General features: G+C 52.8%; 1 protein-coding gene across 1 annotated transcript in view; it reads right to left on the reverse strand.

Moving 5' to 3' along the window:
* The window catches only part of JADE2 (jade family PHD finger 2), a 47,127-nt gene extending 26,472 nt beyond the window's left edge, over window positions 1–20,655 (reverse strand). The window contains exons 1-3 of the mRNA XM_016197549.2: window positions 20,282–20,655; window positions 11,381–11,438; window positions 9,275–9,363 (exon numbers count right to left, since the gene is read on the reverse strand). Of these exons, the coding sequence (XP_016053035.1) occupies window positions 9,275–9,363; window positions 11,381–11,438 (147 nt within the window). The 5' untranslated portion in view covers window positions 20,282–20,655. The remainder of the gene's footprint in view (window positions 1–9,274; window positions 9,364–11,380; window positions 11,439–20,281) is intronic.
* Between the last annotated feature and the right edge of the window lie 4,644 nt (window positions 20,656–25,299).

The raw sequence follows: 25,299 nt of genomic DNA on the forward strand, positions 1-25,299 counted from the left end.
GCCTCACTCCCCATTATTTTCAATTCTGAAGACTAACTGGTGTACTCATGTTGCCTGTTTCACGTTGTCTGCCCTGCCACACCACACCCGTTCTCTGAGGCACTCTCAGTCACGGTGACTGGCACATAGTAGGTGACTGAGCAAGTGAATGAAAGGGCTTTTCTGAGGAATTATCTGATAAATCTGAGCCCCCCAGCAGTGCTTTTTGAACCCCATTAACAGGGTGAGACACCTCATGGATATACCCAAAGTTGAAATCCCCATGAACCTGAACAAAGCAACACACCACTTTTGGTCTGCAGGGTTCCAAACCTAAGGACCAGGGTGCTGCCCAAGCTGCAGTTGGAGAGGTCAGAGTGTCCAGCCACACCAGAGAGGGAGAAGTGACCCTGACCTAGGAACAGGCTTGGCACTGAGAATTCAGAGCAGGAAGGGGTCCTGGGCTCAACTCAGCCAGGCAGATTCAGGAGAGAGAGGAGTCTGGTCTCAAGAGAGTTCTGTGTCGTCCTGGTTCACTCAGGGAGCAGGCAGGTGGCAGACTGGACACCAGTGACCCGTTTGGGCAGAGGACTCATGGAAGCACAGTAAGGCAGCATTGTTATAATGGTGCCAGCCAACACTTAAAGAGCACTGTGTGCCCAGTACCAGTGTAAGGGCTGTTCTTGAGTTAATTTATTATTAGACCCTATACCAACTCTGGGTAAGAGCTACCATCATTCCTATTTTACAGCTGAGAAACCTGGACTCAGTTTAGCGAAATAACTTATACAAGGTCCCACATGTTGGGAGTGGCAAAGGGACCCAGGCCAAGACCACTCTGACACCATCCACACTCCCCAATAGGCCCTCTGGCCCTTTAGGCCACAGGGCTCACTGTCAATTCCCCAGAGTTAACCCAAGACCAAATCAAGCTCGAATATGCAAATCAGATGGAAGCTTCTGCAAGTTGTAACTGCCCTCAAAAGCTGAGCTGCAAGACATATGAGGCCTGTGCCTGCAAGGATGCAGTACCCAGAGCACTTTCTCCCTTGGCACACTGGAGGACCTGCTGAGACACTTCTCCCTGGCCAAGGTGGGGCTGGCCTGCTTCACCCTTAAGGTCTCAGTTCAGCCCACATCTGCTCTGGCAAGCCTTCCCCAATCCCGGGCTGGGTTCTGGGCTTCCTCTGAACTCCCACTGCCTCAATACAGGACTCGTCTGGTTTCTCGCCATGTGTCCCCATGAGAAGGTGATCTCCGTGAGGTCTGGCCGGGCAGCAGCCTGCAGCCCAGCAGTGCACACGGGCCTCCGCACATGCTAGGTGCTAACAAAGGCTGAAGGGCTCGAATGCCTTCCACGGATCTGCCTCCACCTTGCTGGGTTGCTGCCCAAGGCTACAGCTGGGCACCCTACCTTTCAGAGGAGCCCCTGTACATTCCTATAAAACCTGCCCACAAATACGGTAACTCTGCTGTAACCCAAATATCTTTATGTTTTGAGTTGCCAGAGGTTAGGCTTGAAAAAAGGCTCAATTATTCTCCTAAACTGCCTCTGAATTATTTATGAAAACTAAATAAAGAATAAAATGGACACCGATAAACTGTGGCAAGAAAGTTAGAAGCTGGAAAACAAGCAATTTCCTAAGAATGTGAATGTTTACTATTTTTCTCTCTTTTGGCGGAAATTGACAAATTGTTGTTAAAGGTCTGCTGCCTAGCAACCAAGTTCTGCTGAGCTGCTTAGATGTTAATTGTAGCTTCTTCAAACAGTCTGAAAAATGTTTAAAGGTCTAAAACTTTAATTTAATAACCAATCTGAGTGCCTGAGGTGCCAACGCAAACTCTGGAGGGAGCTGAAGACCCTGCCCTGTCTAGAAGTAGGGACAGTTCAAGACCTTGCCCTTCACAACCATCAAAGTCTATCTAGCTTTCTGCACCCATTTCTCCAGGGAGAACCAAAAACAGGCTCTGCCCAAAAGTATCAGTGGAGTCTGACGTGATCTCCATAAGCAAAAACTATGACAACGGGCGCTTCACTTTGTCATCCAATGAGTTCTCATATATGATCACAAGACTTGGAGATGTTATTTGAATATTTCATCCCTGGACCTTGGACTCTGCACTTCCTTTTCTCGAGGGTGAATTACTGCATCATAGTATATTTCAGACCAAGAGGCACCAAGAGGAAGTTTAGTTACTTAAGGAAAGGCTCCAGCACTTATCACAATTACAAAACATGATTATTTGTGTAATGATTTGTTTATTGTACATCTCCTCTAATAATCAAGTAGAGAGAGGCAGAGACTACATGTGTATCCTGTTTATCATTACGCCTATTTATGGCACAGTGCCTGGCACACAGCAGGTGCTCAAGAAATGTTTGTGGAACAAGTGAGTGACTGAATGAATGAGCCTCAGGATTTGTCTGAAGTATGACTAAACTCTGAAACTTCCCGTCCTGCCTAGCAGGGGGCTGGTCCAAAAGAGACTTCAGTAGACTTTAGTAATGGGTCTTGGTCACTGTCTCAAAGCCAATGAAAACGGCTCTGGCCAGGACTGCCTTTCCTTGACCTCGGTCCACATGAGGAGTCCCAATGCAGAGGGGGAGTGGCACCCTTCCCCCAGCCCTCCTAAGAATGTTTGAGAGTCTGTTCAGAAAGAGCCAAGTGAAATTTCTACCAGATACCTCATTTTAATCAATTTTTTCTGAGCACTTCATCTCGTTAGAAACTTTAGTAGTGAAAAGTAACTGTCCTGTTGTGACATAGCAGGTGCTATGCTAAATGCCTTGCATATATAATCTCACCTAATTTGTATCACCCCCACCCTACATATGTGCAGACTGAGACTCAGAAAGGTTAAATCGTTTGTTTGAGGCCTGCACTGGCCTTTAACTGCTGCAATACTACCTGCAAACCAGTCTTGTATTTCCTCTTTTAAAAAATCTCTTTTCGTTCTGGCCAGGTAGCTCAGATGGTTGGAGCATCACCCCGATACGGCAAGGTTGTGGGATTGATCCCCGGTCTGGGCACATACAAGAAGCAACCAATGAATGCATAAAAAGTGGAACAACAGCCCCGGCTGGTGTTGCTCAGTGGTTGAGAGTCGTCTCATGCACCAACAGGCCAGGTCACTGGTTCGATTCCAGTGAGGAGACATGTCCGGGTTTTCGGCTCCATCCCCAGTAGGGGGCATGCAGGAGGCAGCCAATTGGTGTTTCTCACATTGATGTTTTTCTCTCTCCCTCTCCCTTCTGCTCTCTCTAAAATCAGTAAAAACATATTTTTTAAAAAGTAAGCAGAACAAGTTGATGTTTTACTCTCTCCCACTTCCTCTCTCTCTCTAATCAATAATAATAATAAAAAAAATCTCTTTCTTGGGCTGGATCCTGATAAAGAATATTGCATACAAGAGCAAAGTTAGATACTTAAAATTAGGCATAAAACACCAGAGAAAGGCTCTGGGGAAAAGCCACTCTCTACCCAGTCCCATTCAAGCTACCACATTTGGTTACACACTTAAAACACAGACACAGACATATACTCTCTCTCTCAACATTTCTTTCTCTTTCACAAGGATAACAGCACTTCCTGCTCTTAAAGAGAATTTATTACACACATTTCTTTTGCAAGACAAGTCCCAGAGGCCAGGAGGCCTTTCCAGCTGGCGGGGAGCAGCACTGTTTCCGACTATACGAGACCCAGAGGAAGGCAGAGGGAGGCTCAGCAAGCAGGCGCTTAGCCCAGCGGAAGGGCTCTCCTCTCACTCACCGCCTGCTCCAGGGTAGCAGAGGAGCTGCTGGCTAGAAACAGGGCTGGAAACCACAGAGGCAGGCGCAAAGCCTTTTTTAGGATTCTGTTTTACCTCTCGAGTTTGTGGGTATTTTGCATATTACTACAATATGCCATCACTGTTTGAATATAAAATAGGTTACGTCAAACATCTGGATACTACCTCTGCTCCTCTAGGAAGGCATCTTATTGATCCTGTGGTTTTGCACCCCAACACAATCTGGCCACCCCTACCCTCACCCAAGGTAAAAGGGTCACATTTTTAAAAGCAATGTGTCCAACCAATGAGCTGCCTTCTCACTCTTTACTCGCTGAATTTTCACCGACAAGGGGTCCTGGGGACACCCTAATTGTGGCTGAAACTGTCCATAAGGTTCACCTCTTTCTCCTAGGCCCTGTCCCCAGGGACAAGAGGCTGAGTATTGGTGAAGGTCCCCTGCGGAACCTGCAAACAGGCCCCATTCCATCATTTAGAGATATACTAGTTTGTCACCAGGGCCTACAAAGGAGCTGATAGTTGGATCCCGAATTCCACCCATCCTGTTTGGGACCATCCAGGCTTCTGTCCCAGGGAGGCCAGTGTCACCTATACTCACTCTGGGATCACCCCCACTCCCAGGCTCCATAGGCCTCGGGAAAGGACAATCACATCTACAGAACAGAAACTCTATGGCAGGGTGCAGGGTAGGGCTCTACAGATGATGACTGTGAGGCTCAGAGAGAAACAGTCACTTGCCCAGGGTCACAGAGTTCCTCAGTGGCAAAGCTGGCTGCACCTCTCATAACGGACACTTTCCTGTGTAGCACCTGCATCCTGCTGACAGCCAGAGGACAAGCTCCCTGGGGAAAGAGTCTGCATCTTTTGTCCCTCTAGCACCAGGTGGGGTCTGTTAGGCGCTCTTGAGTGCTTGCTGAGTTTAATCAGTACCAGTAGCTCTTGGGTCCTGAAGATCCATGTCCCAGCCCACTGGTTGAGTTCTGGGGACTCCGACTTCCTAAAAACAGCTTTCTACTTCAAGACAGCCCGCCTGGGGGAAACCCCCACCATGTGGCCTGCCCTCCCACCTGCCTCTCTGCCCCAGCCAGAGGAAGACACAGCCCGAAACAGCAGCCTCCAGATCTCTTCTTGAACTGCCCTGCCAGGCGGAGGGCTTGGCAGAAACCTGTTAGTCCCCTAGCCACCCTGCAGGGTGGGGGTGAGCTGGGTGACCGCCCCACCCACACTCTCTGCCTTTTCTTAGGTCACTGATTCAGGCTAGAAAACCTCCCCTCCCCCATGCAACCTCAGGATCTTCCGGGGAGGCCCAAGCCAGAAACTCCTGTCTTACTTAGCACATTTAGGAGAAAGGTCTATGGTAGTAGTTTTTAACCTTGGCTTCCAGGGGGAAAAGCTTTTAAAAAGTACAGGTACCTGAGGCCCTACTCCAGACCATTTAAGTCACAATTCCAGGGAGCGAGGTAGGATTGGGGTGGTCTGTGTTCTCCATCAGATTCAAAGAGATATGACCCACAAAGTGTTAAGCACCAATAATGATGATGCCGTTTGGCAAGACAGGCGAGCCAGAAAACCAAGGCCTGAGCACAATGTATACACTAACACCACCTCCCCAGGCCAGGCTAATCCCTCTTCTCCTTCAGGCCTGGTCTGGTTGACTTAAGCCCCAAGTGACAGACGTCAGCTTTGTCGGGACAGTGCAGGCAGCAACCTGTGCCCTTGGGACCAGGCCCACCCCAGGACTAAGGCCTGCGCTCCCCTCACCCCTTCATTCTGGGGGAGGAAGGCCACCCACTGGTTAAGGGTGGATGAGAAGCTGGGCCTCAAGGCCTTGGCTCTGTCCAAGGTCCTGACTCTTGGTCCCAGCACTTTTTCAGCCCTGGGGTACCTCACTCTGTGTAGAGGGCAACCCTTGATTTGCACCCTCATGGTGCACTGAGAAGGGCGGGTCCCGGCAGGTCATCCCAGGGGCAGCCCCTCAGTTCTCACCTAAACCCAACCCCAGGCCTTTCTACAGCTGTTGGCTTCACTATGGGCTAGTGGTACTCCTGGTCCTCAAAACACCCCACCCCACCACTGTCGACATTCACAGATAAGCAGAGGAAGTGAACCATGTATCACCTGGGAGGGGGCTCCTGCACCAACACATCAATTTGCAAACATTTTGGCTGGGAACTTGGGCCAGACTGGGAGCAGACTCTGTGATCAGCCTGACAACCACCCCACAGGCTTCTTAGTCTGGGTGACAGAGCAGATGGGGCTCCTGGATCCCCTCTCATCAGGGGGTCCAAAGTCCTGGGCCCCTAGGCCCAGCAGACTAGAAAGGCCCTCCTGTCCCCACCATTCACAGAAAGAGAAGGGAACAGCCCAGCGAGATTTAGTGCAAACGCTCTGTGCCGCCAAATCCTCGCTTTCATCTCCGCCTTCTCATGAGCCAAATAATTTGGAGGATTTCATTGACGGTTTCCTTTCTGCCCCGAGATAGCTTGGAATTTATGGTGGCTATGGCTCAGCCTCCTCACTTAGGGGACGAGGGAAACCTCACAGGCTGCTCTCCAGCCTGCTGTGGGAGGAAAAGCTTGTCCTTGGCCCCAGTTCAAGGCGGGGAAGACTTCCTCAGCTCTCCTGGAGCCCAGGACTTGAGGGCGGGTGTCTGCCGTCAGGGCCACGTGTAGCCCATCCCAGCAGGGCCAGGCACCAACACCCTCACAATAGCTTGACTCTATTTTTAGGTGGGGAAAGGTTCAAAGGCTCTGAGCTGGAAAGCCCAAGAGGCAGGGGAATTTTCAGTCCCATGCAAATAATTTTCTCCTTGGCCTTCGTTGACACTTGTTTCCTCCCAGCCACCAGCCTGGCCAGCCTATCCTGGGTGTGGATGGCAGCCCAGCCCCTGGGATCTCTGCCCTGAGAGCTGGCCCCTCCTCCTACTGGTGCTTGGAGGGAGGAGGGAGCATCCACCCTCAGGAGCTCCCCCATCTCCACGTTTCTCCAACCAGGAAAGGGGGGGCAGGGTCCTCTCCTCCAAAATGGGCTTGACAATTGCTGCCTCCCAGGACCCCAAAGGCACAGAAAGATGGCTATTGTTTTACTAATTCAACCATAGCAATGGAAGAGCCCTAGCTTGTCTCAAGATGCCCAGGTGGGGACAGAACAGGACAGGAAAGGGGGGATAGTGGAGTTGAGGAGTGGTCCCAGGGGCTCCAGGGCCCTAGCACTCTGCCTCCTACTTCCCAGTGTACCTGGGCACATCCCACCCCCCACTGACCAGAGCTAGTCCAGGAGGGCACAAAGAGCCTCCAGAACAGGATCCTCCCATGCAGGCTTTCCTTCCAGTCCTAACTGCATTCCTGAAGATATCTCCTTCCATCTCCACCCCTCCTCCATGGGGCCAAGGGAGGACAATTGGTTGGGGATGAGGGTGGGAGGCATCAATTCTCAAAGGCTCCCCACTCCCCACAAAGGGAGAGTCCTCGGGTCAGCCAGCTCCTGGAGGAGGCAGGAAGTCCTTTTTCAAATGCAAGGTTCTGGGGAAGACCCCCCTAGGGGCTGGCTACAGACAGCTGCTCCGCAGCCAAGATTGCCAAGATTGCCCCGGTGGTGAGGGTGGGGAGAGGAGGGCCCCAGGCTCAGTACACAGATACCTTCCCCCACCCCAAGCCTAGGGCTCAGCCCCAGAACTCTGGGCCTTCCTACCCTGGGCACTGGTAGCTCCCAAACCTTCAGACCTTGCCTACATAACTTTGGGATCCTGTTTCCTTATTATAACAGGACTGAGAACTCTGGGCTACTTTTAAGGATTAAAAAACTAAAGTGTCCAGCCTAGTGTCCAGCCATTCTGTACGCTGCAGGCAATGTCTCTCTTAAGGGCCATATTCAACCCTCTAACCCGCCCCACCCCACCTTCTCAGAGATGCAATGCTCTTGCAGTCTCATCTGCGCCCAAGGCCTCATCAGTGCTGAAGACCTAGAAGGGAGCGATGAGGCCCTAGGACACAATTCACCCGCCCCCAATGCTCCTTGCTACAGCTCCAGAAGCCAAATACCTCTACTGCCACAAGAAACATCCCAGGTGAAAGTAAGGAAGGCTTAAAGTGCAGATGCATGTGAACTGGCAGAATAAGGAGCAGATGACTTCACTGGATGACTCTGAGGACCCATCTTTCACCCCTACATTAGCAATCCTGTCACCCTTGCTCAGCGGCCAAAGGGTCTTGAATACCACCGCTTCTTACTCCACTGCCACCGCCAGGCTTAAGCCACCATCATTAATCTCCTGGTCAACTGCAAAAGAATCCTTCCTGGTTCCACCTGTGTCCTCGGTATTAGGCAGACATGAGCAGAGCAAGGACGATGGACCAGGTACAGAGGCTCACCAGGGCAGAAAGCTCCGGATGCCTAGCAAGGGGCGAAACTGGGAAAACAAGAACCTTGTCCCCAGGGTAACCTGTCCTCCCCCAGCATATCACTGGTCATGCGGTTTAGACCCCCTGAGCCTTCCTCCCTAAAGATAACATCTAGGCCTTAGTTGTATTTCAGCTCCAGGCCCAGAAAAGCAGCAAAACCAGACAAGTGACAGCATGGCTGCCTCAGGACCAGCTGCCTTCACGAATGACACCCTGGCACCCACCAATCAGGGGAGACCACGACCCTGACAGAGCACACCTGGAAAGCTGATGAACATTCCACTGAGACCCTCCCCTGAGACCTCCCCTAAGATTCCCGCCTGCAAGAAAGAGATAAATAACTCAGGACAAAGGACCCAGCACTCTCCCCCCCAGGGGAGCACGCCAGCGGCATCTTCTTCTTCCCTCTGAGGGGACCCCACGAGACTTGCAACCAGGGGAGCAATGGGCAGCGGCAGCTGGTCCCGGGCTTACCCCCGAACCTGTCTCCAAGGCCCCTTCTCTCTGACTTCCCAGGGAGCCAGAGCAGCCCAGCCTAGGCTCTCCTGTTACTTCTTTCATGCGCCTTCCTTGTTTCACTGTCCCAAGTACATTCTGCTGCCATCATGGGCCCAATACCCTTTGACTCAGTGCTGTGTAGCCCTTCCCTTTGGATATCCCCATGCCCCATCCCCTTTTCTTGAAAAAAAATTCAATTTTTCTTTATCCACCATCTGAGATGGCTACTTAGCCTGCCCCACAGCACCGCCAACCTTAACCTTTCACCCGACAACCCCCTCTCCTCACAGCAGCCAGTGGGGCCTTTCATTAAAACATCAGACTACATCATTACCTTGCTTATGATCCTAGAAAGGCCTCTTCTCTCACTCAGATACTCAGGTCAATAGAAACATCTTTACAATAACCTACAAGGCTAAGAGAACTGGCATCCCCCGCCTTCATTCCCCTCAGCCACACTGGCCTAGTGTGGCCACGGCTGTGCCCTCGCCGGGAATGCTCTCTGCCACAGTGCTTCCCCCCCACATCTGCAGAGCTCACTCCCCCTAGGTCTCTGCTCCGGTAGCCTCCCCAACTTTGCTTCACCCTTCACACTGGTCACTACCCACCTCTGAGGGCTTCTTTTCGTTCTGCCGGGGCCAGCCCGACTTGGTGCTGCTGGGCAGTTTGGAGCATCTTGAGGCAGATGTAGTGTGACCTGCAGAGAGAACACAGACCATTAGGGGGTCTCCGGAAGATCAGGAACACCACCCACCCACCCACACCCAAGGATAGGAAGCCTGTGAGGAAAGCTCTGGCTTGAATGTTTAGGAGGTGGATACCTCTATGAGTGCCTGGTAGGTTGTCCCTGCTCAGGGCCTCTCCAATGATGAGTGGGGACATGACATCCTTTCCACTCACCAACCAGAAGGGGCTTGGGAAATAAAAGGCAGTGACCAGGACTCAGTATTAGCTTACTGTGTGACCCATGTTAAGTGCCTTGCCTTCTCTGGTCCTCTGCTTCCTCCTTGGTATGATACCCAGTGGGTAGACAGAGGCAGGGAAGAGCAGTGGGAAGAGTGCTGCTCTAAAGTAGACCCACAGACCAGGCTTGAGCCCTGGCTCAGCCACTTACTAGCTTGTCATCCTGGGCAAAAAACTAAATTTCTCAGAGACTCAGTTTGCCCTTCTATAAAATGGGGGCAAGAGGCTGTCTGCAAAGTGTTGTTGTGAGAATTTGATGATATCATGCCTATATCTTCTCAATAAACATTAGCTATTATTATGAGGGTCTAAGGCCCTTGCTGGACCACAGAGCTGTGGTCTCCATCCCTACGAGTCAAAGGAGCAGCAGCCATGGGTGGGCAGTGGAGGGGCTGCTAGGAAAGGAATATGCATCAGCCTGACCCAATTTGGATGCAGCTACAGGGCTCAGCTGCCCAGGAGCCCAACCCCTGCAGGTGCTCCGCCCTCAAGGGTTCCTTTGCACGCAATAAAGTTAGAAGTAGAGGATGCGGTTCTCCTTGGCTCTACTTAGCCAGGCCACAGGCTGTGTGGAGGCAGCCACAGAGAGCGGAACGCTGTGATCTCCTGCCACAGGGAGGAAGGGCTGGCCAAGTTAGACACCAGAGCCAAGCTGAACCAACAGACCCCCACAGGACAACGAATGAGACCTGGATGGGGCCGGGAGTGGTGGTGGTTGGGGGGCGGCGAGGACGACAGGACTGGGACCAGACCTACCAACCAAGTGCATCTGTCTCAGGCTCTTGGGGGGAAGGTGTGGAACTCTGGGAACTCTAAGGGGCCTTGGAGGTGCTCACCACATTTGTGAACAAATTGAGGTCTAGAGTTGCAGGGCTCCAGGCCCAGCCTCCCTGGCAATGCAGCCTCTTCCTCAGCCTGGGCTTCCACCAGTATACACAAGGTGGGAGCATCCTGGCGGTGTGTCTGCCCTACACAGGGCAGAATGCAACTCCTTACTCCAACCAGCTCAAGCAGGCCAGGTTCCTGGGGCAGTAGGAAGAGCTGCCTTCTACTAGTAGAGAAAAAGTCTCATCTTACATGCACCTCCCCCAAATTTCAGAAGAGGCTCCCTACGCCCTATCTTCTCCTTGACAATGTTCCCCCCACCCTCCAGACATCCAAATGGCACCTCCAGCCCATATACTAGTCTACCTCTGAGATTCTATTACTGAGATCCCGTGAAAGTCAGACTCCTGCAATCATTTCTTCGGTAAACATTTACTGAACACCTATTATGTGCTTGATCTAGCTGGGGATTAGGCAGTGAGCAAGACATGACCCCTCTTATCAAGGAGTTTACCAGTTGTTAGGTAATAATACTTATCAGGTAATTATAATAGTGACTGATTTTCTATGGAATGTGTAGCGACCTCCTATAGTGAGTGCCCTGACTCAACAGGAAAGCCACAGGGAGAGGGATATGTTCCTGGTAGCCAGGGGTTACATATGCAAAGGCCCAGAGGGGAGCAGATCTGTTCCAACCAGAGCAAAACACGTGGGGCTGAGCCCTACGGGGTAAAGGGGGGTAGGGTGCAGAGGACGGCAAGGCCCTGGGGCCAGGGCAGTGCGGGGACTTTCTTAGGAGCAGAGAGGCTGATCTGATTCATGCCTTCCTCAGCACTGAGACCGCGGGCAGCTCTCCCCATCTGGGCCTGTGGGCCTGTAATGTATCCACACGCTTTCCCCGAGGAGCCCTGAGAAGAAGGCCTTACTGTCAGTGGTGTCGGAGTTGTCGCTGCTGATGGAGTATTTTCGCCGCTTCTCTTCCATCTGCAACAAAAGGCAGAGCCCATTACACATACTGACGGCTTGGGAAATCCTCAGTCCCGCAGAAAATCATGGGGAACCTGCCCACCCACACTCTCCCTGCGGAAGAAGGGGATGGGGGAGGGAAGAGCAGGTTGCATCTCCCCTCTCCTGATCCTGGAGCCTCAGAGAAGCAGGCGTCTAAGAGGAAAGGACTGGCCCAGCCCCAGCTTCCACTCAAGGAAACTCAAGCTCACCAGGGAATTAGTCCACTCCTAAGCAAAAGTTGCAACGGGTGCCTCCCTGGGTGGCAAGGCGGGGGGGTACTAGGGCCATGCTATCTGAGTTTAAGGACAAGCAAGCCCAGCCTGCACTGAGGACACATCCTGAGAGGGGCGGTCAGGAGTGCAGATATAGGGGTGGAGGCAGGGAGGCTCCAAGCTGGGTCCCTGAGACACACCAGGCCCAGGGTGACTGGTCCTGGGCTGGGCTCCCTTCCTCCTTCACTGTCTTTTTCCAGATAAAAGTACAAACCAACTTTATAGTGACTACAGTATTTAAGGTAAGAAGGGCAGCTCGCCCAGGCTGAGCTCATTCCTCTACCCACACCATCTCAGCTATCTCTACTTCCTAACAACCTGGTGAGTTGTGAGCTGCTTGCTTCATTTATTGGGGAGGTTCAGTGCCTAGTAACTGGCTGAACTGGGACTTGAACCCCTGTGGCCTGATTCCTGAGCCCACACTGTGCTGCCTTTGTGCCCTCCTCAGCTCCTGCCTGTTGGAAGTGCTTTCCCACCCACTATTTCCTCTAATCCTGCAGAGTCCTGGGTGGCAGAGCCTGCTCTTGTCCCCTCTTGGAGGGGAGCACACCGAGTGGCTTGTTAACCTGCTCTGGAGGGGCAGGTTAGTTAGTGGCTGTTTCCTAATGTGACAACAGATCTGGGGCTTGGGGCCCAGAGCACTTTCCATCCTGCTCCTTTTAGTCTGGAACTTGGGCTCCCTCACTACCCACAGCAAATGGCAAGGAGCCAGAGTCAGCAGGGCAAAAAGCCCCGCTGCCCAGCCCAGCTGCAGGCGAACCAGGCTCCTGAACCTGCCTGCCTATGATCCTATCTGTTATCTGCCACCACTCCCAATCTGTCCTTGCCAGGCTTGGGGTTCCCCTTCTCCTGCCGGGGCCCTGCAGAGACCAGAGAGCATTAGGCAGGGGTGACTACTTAGTCCTCTGAGCTGACCAGGAGGACCCGCCTGCCTGGAACTTGACCAGAGCCAGGAGCTTCTCTCTACCTTAGTGTCCCCAACAGCATGATCAGGATGGCAGGAAGGTTCACTGGGGCTGCTTACTGCCCAGCTCTGAAGGTACACACAAGTGCTCTGCAGAGGGTGTGGAGGTACAGAAGGATGCCTGGTGGTATGACCTGCATGGATGGCAGGGAGGCAGGAACAACTCATTGTGGCAGGGAAGGGGGACACCATGGCACAAAGGGACCTTTCTAAGCCCTCAGAATAGACCTTTGGTACAGGTGGGCATGGCAGCTGCTTCCCTTTTCCAGGTGAGGAAAACAAAGCAAAGCGATTAAGTGGCTTGCCCTGGATTGCAGTGCTTTTAAGAAGTCTATCGAGACCACACTCTTGACCTTTAGACCTCCCTGCCTCGGCGCAGCATAGTGCAAGGAGGCAATAATGCTCTACCTCCCCCCAGCCGCCCATCTTTGCTGTCCTCTGGGGTCTGAGGGCAACTTTAAACAAGGCCCTGACTCTAACCTACACCTTGCCAACCCAGCGCTGTCATGGTCCGGCAGGAGTCAGGGAGAGGGGCTATAAATGCATCCACCTGTTTTTGCCTGCACTGGGCTGTCCCGGAATCGCATTTCTCTTCATTTCTAGCATCAGGGCACTTCCAAGCCAGGCTCTCCCATAACGTAAAAGCTACAGCCCTCACTAGACCAGGGACCACGGTAGACAACTAGGTCTGCATTTTTACATAAATCTCCTGAACTGAAAATGTTGGCAACTGATTCAGAATTTTAAAAACACTGTGAGAAGGCCAAACTAAACACATCTGTGGGCCAGAATCAGCTAGTAAGAATATATGAGAGCAGCATAAAGCCCTTGGCACAGTGGTTGGATCTCCGTCTAGGTTCGAGTTATTAATACCATGGCAGCCTTGGGCCCAGTGGAGAGACCTCCTTCCAGTGCCCACCTGAGGGAGCAGTGTCCTCAGAGGGAGCAGTGACCCTGTACAGTAAGGAAGGTCCTCTATAACAGGACCCCTGACTGCCGACACCCCTCAGAATGCTGTTCCCTGCTGCCCAGGGCCTGCCAGTACGCAGACCTGCACCCCACCCTCAGCCAGTTGCCCGTCCAACCTGCCCTCTGTGAAACACCCTGGAGTCCTCCTGGGCAGGGTGTTATTAAGGGAGCAGATTTTGTGGTGACTTAATTGAAATAATAACTAGGCTTCAGAGGAAAGCCACAGTTTGTGAGTGAAGCTTCTTTCCTTTGAACCAAGTCTGTTGCAAAGGCTCCCATGCCTCAGGTGAGCCTCCAATGTCAGTGGCTAATGAAGCTCCAGATGAGGCCTGGGCTCCCCTGTGGGACAGCCCTTTGCCCCATGAAAACCCCTCAATACCCCAGCAAGGAGGAGAGGGAGGATTCCTTCATCAAAGCTTAAGTCCAAGACTGCAAGTACAGGTGGGGTTTGGGGGGTGCTGAGGTTTGATCTTGGCCTCTGGGTTTTCTCTCTCCACCGGCACCTCCAAAGTCTCCCAAAGCAAGGTCAACTCTGAGAGAATGCCTCAGTGTCACAAGGCACTTTCTTTTGGGGAAAGTGCTCCTGAAACCCTACCTACAAAAGAGACTCTAGGAATGAAAGGGTCCCTTTTCCTTCCATTTGCACCTCCCACACTGTCCCCAGCATGGAGACAGATAGGAAGCTCTCCTTTGGGAGTGTGGGTGTCATAGGGTTGCCTCAATGGAGCGGCAGCCACAGCCTCTCTGTGTGTCTGCCCCACAGCCAACCCTTGGCAAGTCTAGTGGGCTCTCCCTCTAGAACACACCATGAACCCACCCACCTTCCCCCCATTTCTACTGCTACCAAAGGGGTCCAAGCCATCCCATCCTTTGCCTGGATTCCTCATTTATCTCCCAGCTTCTACTATTGCTCCCTCATAATCCAGGTACCACACAGCAGTCAGAATGACCTTTAAAAAGTATAAATCAGGCTCTGGATGGCGTGGCTCAGTTGGTTGGGCATTGCCCATGCACTGAATGGTTGCTGGTTTGATTGTTGGTCAGGGCACACACCCAGGTTGCGGGTTTGATTTCCAGTCAGGGTGCGTATGGGAGGCAACTGATTGATGTTTCTCTCTCTCTCTCTCTCCCTTCAATAAAAACATATTTAAAAATAAAACATCAATAAAATCAATAAAAACATATTTAAAAATAAAATAAAAAGTATAAATTAAATCATGTCATGCCCTATTTAAAATCTTTCAAAGGCTTCCTACTGACCAAAGGATAAAACTCAAGCTCCTGACCACAAGACCCCACATGACCTGGCCCTGCCTACCTCAACAAGTTCGTATCAACCACTAGCCTGGCCCCACCACTCTCCAGCTACACCTGCCTCCTTTCATTTCCTGAAACAAGCCTAACAGTCCATGATCTGAGACCTGCACACAGCCTGTGCCCTCTGCCTGTATTGGTCTAAGCAGCCTATGCATGTCTGACTTTTCATTTTTCAGGTTTCAGCTTAAATGTCACAGAGGTATATGCAGGGTGCCTTACCTAAAGAAAGCTCACCACCCTATTACTGTGTCTTCAGAGCATCCATCATAATTTGTGTTTGCTAATCTACCTGTTGAACAGTCTTTCCTCCAGAACATATGTTCCATGGGAGTAAGCCTGTCGGGATCCCTGCTGGAACCCCAATGCCCTCCTCGCATAGCACCCAGCACATAATAGGGGCTTGATACATGCAGAGTGCCGAGTGTATTCCTGTCCCCTCCCTCTCGAAGTGTGGGGACCATACAGCCCAGCTGGCCTGCCTGTAGTTTGCAGGAACAAACACCCCAGCTCAAAATTTCGTCCTGTTTTCACAGCCCTCTTCCCCATCTTAACCTCACACATTTTCCAGGACTCTTTATTTGGTTGGGCTCCTGGCTTATGATCAATGTCAACTCAGTAATAGGGCAGCAATTTGGTGGCAGATGTTTTCTTGGCAGCACTAGTCACTGGTCTTAGTGGGGGCCTGGGGTCTGGACTTGAAACACCAATGCCCAGTGCCAGCCCCCTTTAAAGACCTCTCTGCAAATAAACTCAAATAAACACCCTGGGCCTCCATTAACGCCCTGCCAGCTGACCCCGGGAACAGTGGGCCTTTCAGGCTGGCTACTGCAGCCGCTCCCTGGGCAGTTAAAACACCCCAACCTGGCCTCCAGCCTCTCCTCTCTGGGGGCCACCATGCCTGCCCTGACCGCCACCACACACAGCAGGATTTCGTCTTCCTCCTTAAAAAAGGGGGAGTAGGGGAGGCTTTCAAGCAGGCAATTTACCATTCCAGACACAATCTTTTAAAGAGAAACAAAAACTCTCCCTGTCTGAGGCAGACCACTAAGGCGTGTGTGTAATAAGATGCTAATACAATTTAATGATATTTCGGCTGGAAAACCTGTCCTCAGAGCCTCCTTGTGTCGGGAAGGCCAGACATTCAGAAAACAAGAACTGCATACTCTTAAATGGCTTTAAACGGGGGTCAGAGCCCCACTCTTTCCTATCTCTCATTAACTTTAATGCCTTCTCAGGGACAGTAATTGCCGTTACAAAAATGATTTTCTGCACACAGATCCTCAAACTTACTTCTCCAAGCACAGGGAAGCCTGAACACTCCTTTGACACCCGTCATTGCCTGCAATTCCAAGTGTCCCAGAGTGCACACAGCTCCCCTAGAGCATGCTGCCCGCAACCCCCCCCCCAGACCCAGTTCTGGGGACATACCAAGGGGATCCTGGGAGAATGAAAGGGGCTTTGTCTACTTTGTCCTTCAGCACCTCTCACCCTACTCTCCACCTCAGAGAGGGCAAAGCTCAGTCCACTTGCTCCCACAGATGGCTGCCCATTGGCAACTGCAGGGTCCTTCTGATCCCTTCTTCAGAGAAGGGAGTTGGCTCTTCAGCCTACCCTAAAGGGGAGAGATCAAAGGTCAAAGCTGCATTTGGACCCTGTCCAGGTCATTAATAATAATAGTAAGAATGACTAATACTAATCAAGTGCTTACCACATGCCTGGCTTTGGGTTTAGTCTTCTTTATGCAATATTGCTTAATCCACGCACCCACCGTGAGGTAGGTACTGTTATCAATCCTATTTTTAGATGAAGAAACTGAGTCACAGAATAACTATCGTAACTGGTGACTGCATAGCCATCATTCAAACCTAAGCTGTCTGATTCAGGATGGTGTACCCCATCCCAATGGGCTACAATACTCAGGGTTATAACTCCTGAGTGTGGCTGGGGTACTCCAGATTCCTGGGAGTTGACTGAGAGCCTTCCTGGGTTGAGCCACATGGTAAGGGTCCTAGGTAGAGGGCAAGGAAAGCCACAACTCTGACCTGGCCTTCCCTTAGAGAACCTATAGGGAGAATTGCAAAGCCCACAAAGAGCCTGCTGGATGAACTGTGAAGAATTTGGACTAGAAGCCTCTGACTGAGTCTTGGGTATAAGACAACTACCTCCCTGTTAACCGGAACACCAGTTAACCAGGACACCCTGCCCCCAACTTCAAGGATGTGGAAGTCAGTGTCAAAGGCCTAAGCTTGACTCTGGGGCACAGCTGGGGCTGGGGACCAGCAGTCCCATTTCACCTGTCAATGAAAACTAAGTGGAGATTTATGACAGCATCTTAAATCAGTATTACTGGTTGTTTAGCCAGGCAAGTTAGGCAAAGGAAAAGCATGTTGGATGGGAAATGTGCTGGAAATACTTGCTGCATCTCAAGCCCAAACTACTTTATCCTTAAACACTTCATCTCCAAAAGTGCTGGGGAGACCCTTGGCCAAACAGTTTCAAATCCAACATTCACTGCAAGTCCTGCTGCCTGGGGCGAAGACTTCCCCCTGCGAGGCATTTGCTGTGGAACCAAATGCTTTTCCACTCTAAACAACAGCCAACAGCACTTGGGACAACTGAGAGGGCTCCAGATCAAACAAACATCCCTTTTTTTCTACCATGCAAACTTTCTCAATAAATTATTCGCCCACTTCGGATCAAAGCCTGTTTTTGCAGCCTGTGACCTAAAAAGCAAATAGCAACTCTTAAACATGAAAGCCCTCCTCCCTGCCTGGGTCGGCTTTATTACTCATTCCTTCCTCTTACAGTTATTCTGTTGTTATTTTCCTCCTCTGCTTGTAAGATAGCTCTGCCAGTCCCAACCTGCCCCAGGAAGATGGGACAGAAGGGATGGTAACTTCACTTGGGGCCCTAAGGTGAGTGAGGAAGTCAGGGTAGGGGAGAAGCCAGCACCCTGGGAACCCAGGAAGCAGGGCCAGGCCTGGTTGGCAGCTCCCTGGTCGGCCCTTTTGCCAAATGTCCTACTAGGAATTTTACCAGCGAAGGGAGTTAATGCCACCCTGGGAGGAGGGGCCAGGTGGCCTTACCACCACCAGGGTCCAGGACTCAGTTTGCAAACAGAACCGTTAAGGGGACCTCCTGACAGCTTGGCTGGGCTCAAAGCTCAGGGCTCCTGCCCTATCAACAAAAGTGAGATGGCAGGTCAGGCACGCCCACTCAGCCCCCTCTCCATCCCCTTTGACAATGCTAAGTGCAAACTTGATGCCTCCTGGTGACTCCCTGCAAACTCAGCCTCTGGGTGAAACTTTCTCTCAGAACCCTGCAGAGGAGGGGGGTTGAGGGATGTGCTAAGAGCAGCAGCAAGGTTTGGAAATCTGCAGACCAGAGTGACCAGGTGCAGCGTATCCTTGGCACTGGGCAATGGGAAACATGGCCCTTCCCGCCCCCACGAGCCCTGGGCATGAGCCTTGCGGTGAAGATGGTTAAAAAAAAAAGTCAAGTGCCCCGGCGGGTGGCAGAGGCTAGGAGGTTGGGGGTGGTGGGGAGGCTGGCACGCGCCTCCAGTCTGCCCCTGGAGGCGGTCCGCGGGACCGCAGGCTGGAGGCGCGCCGGCGTGATTCGGACCGCGGGAGCCGGGAGGAGGAGCCGGAGGTGGCTGCGGGGGGCTCTGGCCCAGGCGAAGGAAGGGCAAGAGGCGGTTCACGCGGGGGGCGGCGACGGGAGGTGCACAGGACACCCGGGCTGCGGGGAGGGCTTAGGTGAAGCGGGTAAGGGCCCCGCGCCCCTTGGGGAGTGGACAGTTGTATATATGGTGGGGAACTGGGTGTGTGTGGGGGGGAGGGGGTGTCCTGGGCCTCTGAAAGGTAGAGGGAAGCCTTCCTGCCTGTCTTGCAGACATCCCCATCTTCTGACAAAACAGCGACTAATCGCCAAGCTGATCCCCTCTCATCCCTTGGCCTGGAGAAGGGGGTGTCTCAGGGCCCAGGGAGAGGCGGGAAGGGACCGGAGGGAGCCACAAGTCTGCACACTGGCGGGGAGGAGGCGGGAGGGAGCCGCTCTGCAGGCGCAGGCGAGTGGGTGGGAAGGAGGGAGGGAGAGAGGGAGGAAGAGAGGAAGGAGGTGAGGCCGGGAAGATGCCACTGCCGGGGGCGGGGCCGGGCCGGGGAACCGGGAGAGGGACTGCAGCGGTGCTTGGTGGGGGCGGGGGCTGCAGTGTCACTCATTTGGGGGTCGGGTGTGTAAGTCCAGGCTGGGGCCGCCACTTGCCTATGTCTTCCTGGTACCACTCAGGGCGCAGGGGCGGAGGCGGAGAGCCGGGGACTGCAGAACCGTCCCCGGAGCGGGACGCGAACCGGCTGAGTTGGGAGAAGGTAAACAAGGGCCACGCCCCCTGCCGTCGCCCCGCGGGCGCGCACCCGCGGCTCTGGCCGCCGCGGGTACATTTCCACTCTCTCAGCGCTTCTCCCCCGCCGGACTCCCGCGCAGCCCTGGAGGGGGGAGCTGCCGCCGACCCAGCCAGCACACCCCGCGCCGGGGCTGCCCACCCTCTATACTCACCTGGAAAGGGTGTCCCCCACCCCTCCAAAAAAACTGTGTTTAATTTGTGCAGCCTCGGCACTCGGGAGCTGAGCATGCTGCCCCCGCGTGCAGCGCCCGCGTGCACCCAGCCTAGAGAGGGGGCGACAGGGCGGAGGCGGTGGCCCCCGGAAGGTGTCTGGGACCTGGCCGGCTGCACGTGAGCCCAGCGCGGGGTCATGTGCACCGGCTCAGCCCGGTTCGTGGCCCGGACGTGCTGCGTATCAACAAAATGAAACTCGGGGCGACAGGAGGGCAGTTAACTCTGCGTCCTCCGAACCCTGGTCCTCGGCCGCGCGACCTCCCCCCGGCACAGGTCTCCCGCCGCAGCCCCTCCGCCCGCCTGGGGCCGCGGGGCAAGTTGCAGCCCCGGCGCGCCCCCGCCCGCCCGCGCCCCCTTGCCGGCCCGGGGGCGCTTTGCCGCAGTCATTAATAAAGAAGGTCGCCAAACTCACCCTTCCAAAAGTTGTTGTTGCATGCGCCCCTCTCAGCCTCCCCGCAATGTACTCTTTAAAACACGGCTGACCAACATGCGCAATCTCCCCTGTGCTGTGCATCCCCCCTCCCCCCGCGCGCTGGCTTCCTAGAACAGGCAGCCAGCAGGAGAGAGAGGGAGCGAGCGAGCTAGAGAGAGAGAGCGAGGAGCGCGGCAGATCTGTTGCAAAAACACAAAATAACGCTGTGGAGATGCGCAGGGCCCATCGCCCGGGGCTGGATCTTACCTTGCTCCGTGGTGCCCTTCCGAGGGGCACTGCCCTCGGCTACGCGTCGCGGCGGGGGCCGGCGCGGGAAGGATGCTCCTGAAATCCGGAGCTCCTGGGGCCGGCGCGGGCGGGCGGGGGGCGCGCATCCATCCGGGGTCGCGGTGAGGGAGGCGACGGGGCCCGCGGCGTCCCCGGCCCCGCACCCCTGCCGGGGACGGTTCAGCCCGGGGGACCCAAGCCCTTGCCTCCTAGGAGTGGGCGCAAAGTAACTCCATGGACGCTATTCACCCCCCCGAAAAATAGCCTCCAACTGCGATGGCCGCGGTCGGGACCATTCACCAACCCCCCTGTGTATGTTTCTGTTTCTTTTTAAACCAAGACTTCCTTGTGATCTCTTTAGAAAAAAAAAAAATGTGGTGGGGTGGGGGTGGGGTGGGGGCGGGCGGGAGGAGCAAGGGAGGGGGAGTAGCCACTTTTTTCTTATTCAGTCGGATCTCCACTCCTGACAACCCCCCCGCCGCCCGTCCCCCGCCCCCCACGCCCCCCCCCCCCCGCCCTGCGCCCAGTTGTTTGGCTTAAGCAGCGGGTCCAGGTAGCGTTGCAGGCCTCGGGAGGGAGGGTGCCCTGCCGGGCCGCCCGCCAGCCAGCACCTCAAGCCCGGACTCCCCAAGGGCTCTGGGGCGCCCCCAGCCCGCCCTGTCCCCAGGGCCGGGCCCGAGCGGCGGCTGCGCCCGTGCAAGTCCCATCAGGTCTGCTCACACTTCACACACTCACCCACATACCCCGCCCCTCCACTCTCTCACTCACACTTTCTGCTCACACCCCGCCCCCTTCTCGCCCCAGACCCGGGCGGTGCCCCCCGTAACCTTTTTTTTTTTTTTAAAAGCTAGCTTATACTTAAAAAAATCTTTTGGCGCCATATTAATGACGTACTTAAAATTTGCCATTTCTCCCTGCGTCAAAAAGACGTTTCTTTGCAAATAGCCTGAAGGCGACACTCGCGGAGGGAACGAGGTTTGCACGGAGCACCCCGCCTCCCGGGGCTCCAGCGCTGGGAGACCCTCGCCCTAGGCCCTGCTCTTGAATCGCTGGTTTAAAATGCGAATCAAATAAATCGCGTGGCGTTTCACAGCGCCAGAAGTGAGCAGAAAGTGCTGGCAGGAGCGGAGGGGAGGGGCGCGCGCGAGTCTGGGGGAGGGGGCGCGGCCCTCCTCCCCCACCCACAGCAGATGGAAACTAACATCCCGGGCGGGGGAAACTTGAAATTGTGGGCGACCTCAAGGAAGGAGGGGCGGTCCATGGAGGGTCCCTCTTGGGTTCATCGCCCCCTCCTCCCGCCCGGGTGCCTCCTGGCACCCAGCTCTGCCCCGCATTTCCGGGGGGTGGGGAACATAGTGATGGGTGGGTGGGTGGCTGGCTGCTCGTCGGGGCCCCAGAGGAGTTTGCCCCGGGGTATCCCCTTCCCCTTGCTTGTCCTTCCCACTCCCCATAAAGGGTTAAAAACGGAGGGGCAACTTCCAAGGGCTGGCATTTGGCGAGGAAGCTGGGCGCCCCTCTCCCCACCCTTCGCCTCCTCGCCCCTCCTCCTCCGGCTCCACTTCCCGACTTGACCTTGTGGTGCACAAACAGTGCGCTCTGATCCTCGCAGTTTCTGGAAGAAGAGCTTGCGCTCGCCAGGCGGGCGGACTGTGGGGAGGCTCGCGAGCGGTGGCGGGGCCTTGGGTTCGTTCCCGGAGCCGCGGGCCACACCCACTCAACCCGTTGTGCCCGCCGCTCTCACCTTCTCTCGAGGAAGGCGCGGGGCTGGCCTCCTGGATGGGGAGGAGTGAGAGGCGAGCTGCAGTCTTGTCAGGATGCTCCCAGCTGGGGAGGAGGTGGTCTGGGCTCAGGCGGGGTTTGGGGAGGGGGACCTGGGAGCCTGACCCAACATCCCAAGAGCATCATGGCCAACTTTTTCTTACCCCTACCTTTTGGCTGCCCCTCAAAGATGATCCAATAATTTTTTTTTTCTTTCAACCCACCTTTAGCTTTGAAGGCACATGGGTGAACTATGAACTGGGGCCAGGAACCACCTTCCCTCTCCAGGACTGAAGTTTGTTTATTCTTTCTTTCCCCTCTGTCCCCTTACATGGGAAGATAAATATTCGATTTACATAAGGTGACATTTATGTCACAATTAAGATTCCCCAATGGAATGTTGTGAACACATTTCCTATAGGAGAAATAAATCTAATAATAAACAAACTCACAACAGCACAAATCTTCTGACAGGATTGATTGTCTACACAGCAAAGAAGGAGATGATGGATGCTGAAACAAGCACTTTTGCAACAAGAAAGAAATAGGAGCTCAGGGAAGTCAGTTCTACATTTCTCTTCCTGGCCTTCACTCGCAAAGCCTGGGGAGGCTTGTCTGGCAAGACTGAGGGGCTGGGTTTCATCTCTCACTTGGACCTGGCTCTGGCTCTTACTGGTCAGTTGGAAGGATGTGCCCAAGCCCAAGCTCAGTGCCTGGAGACAGTGGCAGGCTGTGAGCATGTAACCAAATGGTTAAATACTTGGGTTCTAATCCTGACCCTTCAGTTCAGAAGCTGTTCGATGTAGGCAAGTGAATTTCTCTCCCTGGTTCTCTTTTCCCTCTTCTGTGGAATGGAGTTGGAGGGTTACTAAGGCCGTGTGTACACATATACATACATGGATAGATGCGTGTATACATGCTATATGTGTAGAGCAAGGCCTGGCTCAGAGTATACTGTGCACCTTAGCACTTTCCCTGGTGCCTACATTTTAGAAGGGTGAATGTGCCCCCTGAAAGCTCTTAACGCTGAAAAACTGGGGGACAGTGATTTGTGTCTTACCCTCTGTGAGGACATATACAAGATCTCCCAGGCTGGGCAAAAGGGAAAGCCAGGAGAAGAAACTGTGATAGATGGTGGGCTTCCTGGTCAAGGTCCAGATGTCAGCCTCAGCCACACATCTGAGGTGGGAGTGAAGGCACCAGTTTACAGTGGCACAGTCCAAGGGGACTGCTCCGGATAGGTCTAATTGCAGAGGGCTTACATGCAGGAGAGGACTGGACAGGCTCCTCTTAGCTATCATGATCCCAAGAACCTTGGCAAGCAGTTAAGAAATGACCTAGAGCGATGAAAGAAGGAGGGAATTACCATTTACGCAGTATCCGCTCTGTGCTGCTCACTGTGAGAGCCATCCCGTTTCATCCTCACAAAAACCCATTTTGCCTATTCGGAAAAGTTTAGTAACTTATCAACAGTCATACAGCTAGCAGGTGGTAGTAGAATTGGCACCTAGTCCAACTGACCTTGAAACCTATGTGTTTTCCATTTTACCGCACTGCCAGAAATAAAAAGTATTAGTGTTGTTGGTTTGATTGCAGATGGGGGCCTGATTGCTGCATAGTAGGTAAGAAGGAATTTGATGGGCAGCACTTTGATTCTGAGGTGATTCCCTGAGTTTGGGTATGACCCATATCCCCTAAAAAGTCCTTGGAAGATACTTCTTGTTTAGGACTGGAAGCTCCTTCCGAATCCTTGGGTTCCTACAGCTCTCTGCTACTGTTTAAGGTTAACCTTGGAAATGTTAACAGAATGATAGCCATAAAGCTAATTATAACTCTAATGTTTATTAAAAGTCTCACAAATCATGAGCTTTTTACAGAAAAAAAAGAGAACATAAGAGTTCCTAGAGATATAATCACTCATTTTTTTCCAACAAATATTTATTGAGTGCTCCCTGTATGCCAGGTACCATTCTGGCTGCTGGGGACACAGCACAAACACGACAGACAAAATCCCTACTCTCATAGAACTCACTTTCTAGTGGAAGGAAGTGCACAGATTTTTTGGAAAGCAAAAAAATTATATATTTGAAGGTAAGTGCTAGGGAGAAAGGAGAGTAAGGGAATGTGGGGGTGCAATTTAAATAGAGTCCTCAGGGAAGAGCTCACTGGGAAGGTGGCTTCTGAGCAAAAGGAGGTGAAGAAGTGAGCTGTGAGGGTCTATGGGGAAGGAGCATTCGAAGCCTGGGGTTCTTAACCTGGAGTCCACACATACCCACCTCCAGAGGTCTGTGGGTAGAATTCAGGGGGTCTTGATCTTAGAATGGAAAAATATACATATATCTTTATTTTCACTAATTAAAATTCAGCGTGTTCTTCAATTATGAATGCAGACAGCAAATCACAGTGATAGTAGCAGCACCTGTGACATTGTTGCTAGTAGAAATCACAGGTATTTTCATATCACGTTCTAGTTGTTGGAGATATCTTAAAATATCATTATACTCATCACTACAAAACGCTGCTAGCTCTTGTAATTTAATGAGCTAACAAGAAACATATATTACTATATTACACATTTAAAAATATTTTGAGATTTGTATTTCACTGTAATTCGTTTTCTCTATTATTTATGTAACTTATTTTATGGGTTTGAAGGTATACTCAGAAGAAGTCCACAAACATCACAGACTCCCAAAGGAGTCCATGGCTCAAAATAAAAGGTTGAGAGCCATCGTGTCTACTTAGAGACCAACAAGTGCAAAGGCACTGAGGCAAGAATGTACTTAATATGTATCTGTACAAAGAAGAGTTACACAGGGCATTATTAGAAATTAGGCTTTTGCTAGGAATAATGTGGAGAGCTTTGAGCAGAAGAGCGGCATGATCTGGCACCAGATTTTATCGTTAACTCTGCTGCTAGATGGAAGACAGACTGAAGGAGGAAAAGGTGAAGCAGGAAGACCAGTTAGGAGGTCATTGAAATAAACCAGGGAAGAGCTAATGCTAACTTGGACTACGGTGGCAGCAATGGAAGTGGCCAAATCCTGTAAATATGTGAAGAGAGCTCTGACAGGATTTGTTGATGGGATGTGAGAAAACAAGAAGTCAAGGATGAGGACAAGAGTTTTGTCTTGTGCTAGTGGAAAGATGGAGTTGTCATTTACTGGGATGGGGGGAACTGTGGAAGAAGTAGGTTTGGGGGGAAGATAGGAGCTTCGTGTTGGACGTGTTAACCTTGA

The sequence above is a fragment of the Miniopterus natalensis genome, chromosome 4, assembly GCF_054644295.1.
Source record: "Miniopterus natalensis isolate mMinNat1 chromosome 4, mMinNat1.hap1, whole genome shotgun sequence".
Lineage (NCBI taxonomy): Eukaryota > Metazoa > Chordata > Mammalia > Chiroptera > Miniopteridae > Miniopterus > Miniopterus natalensis.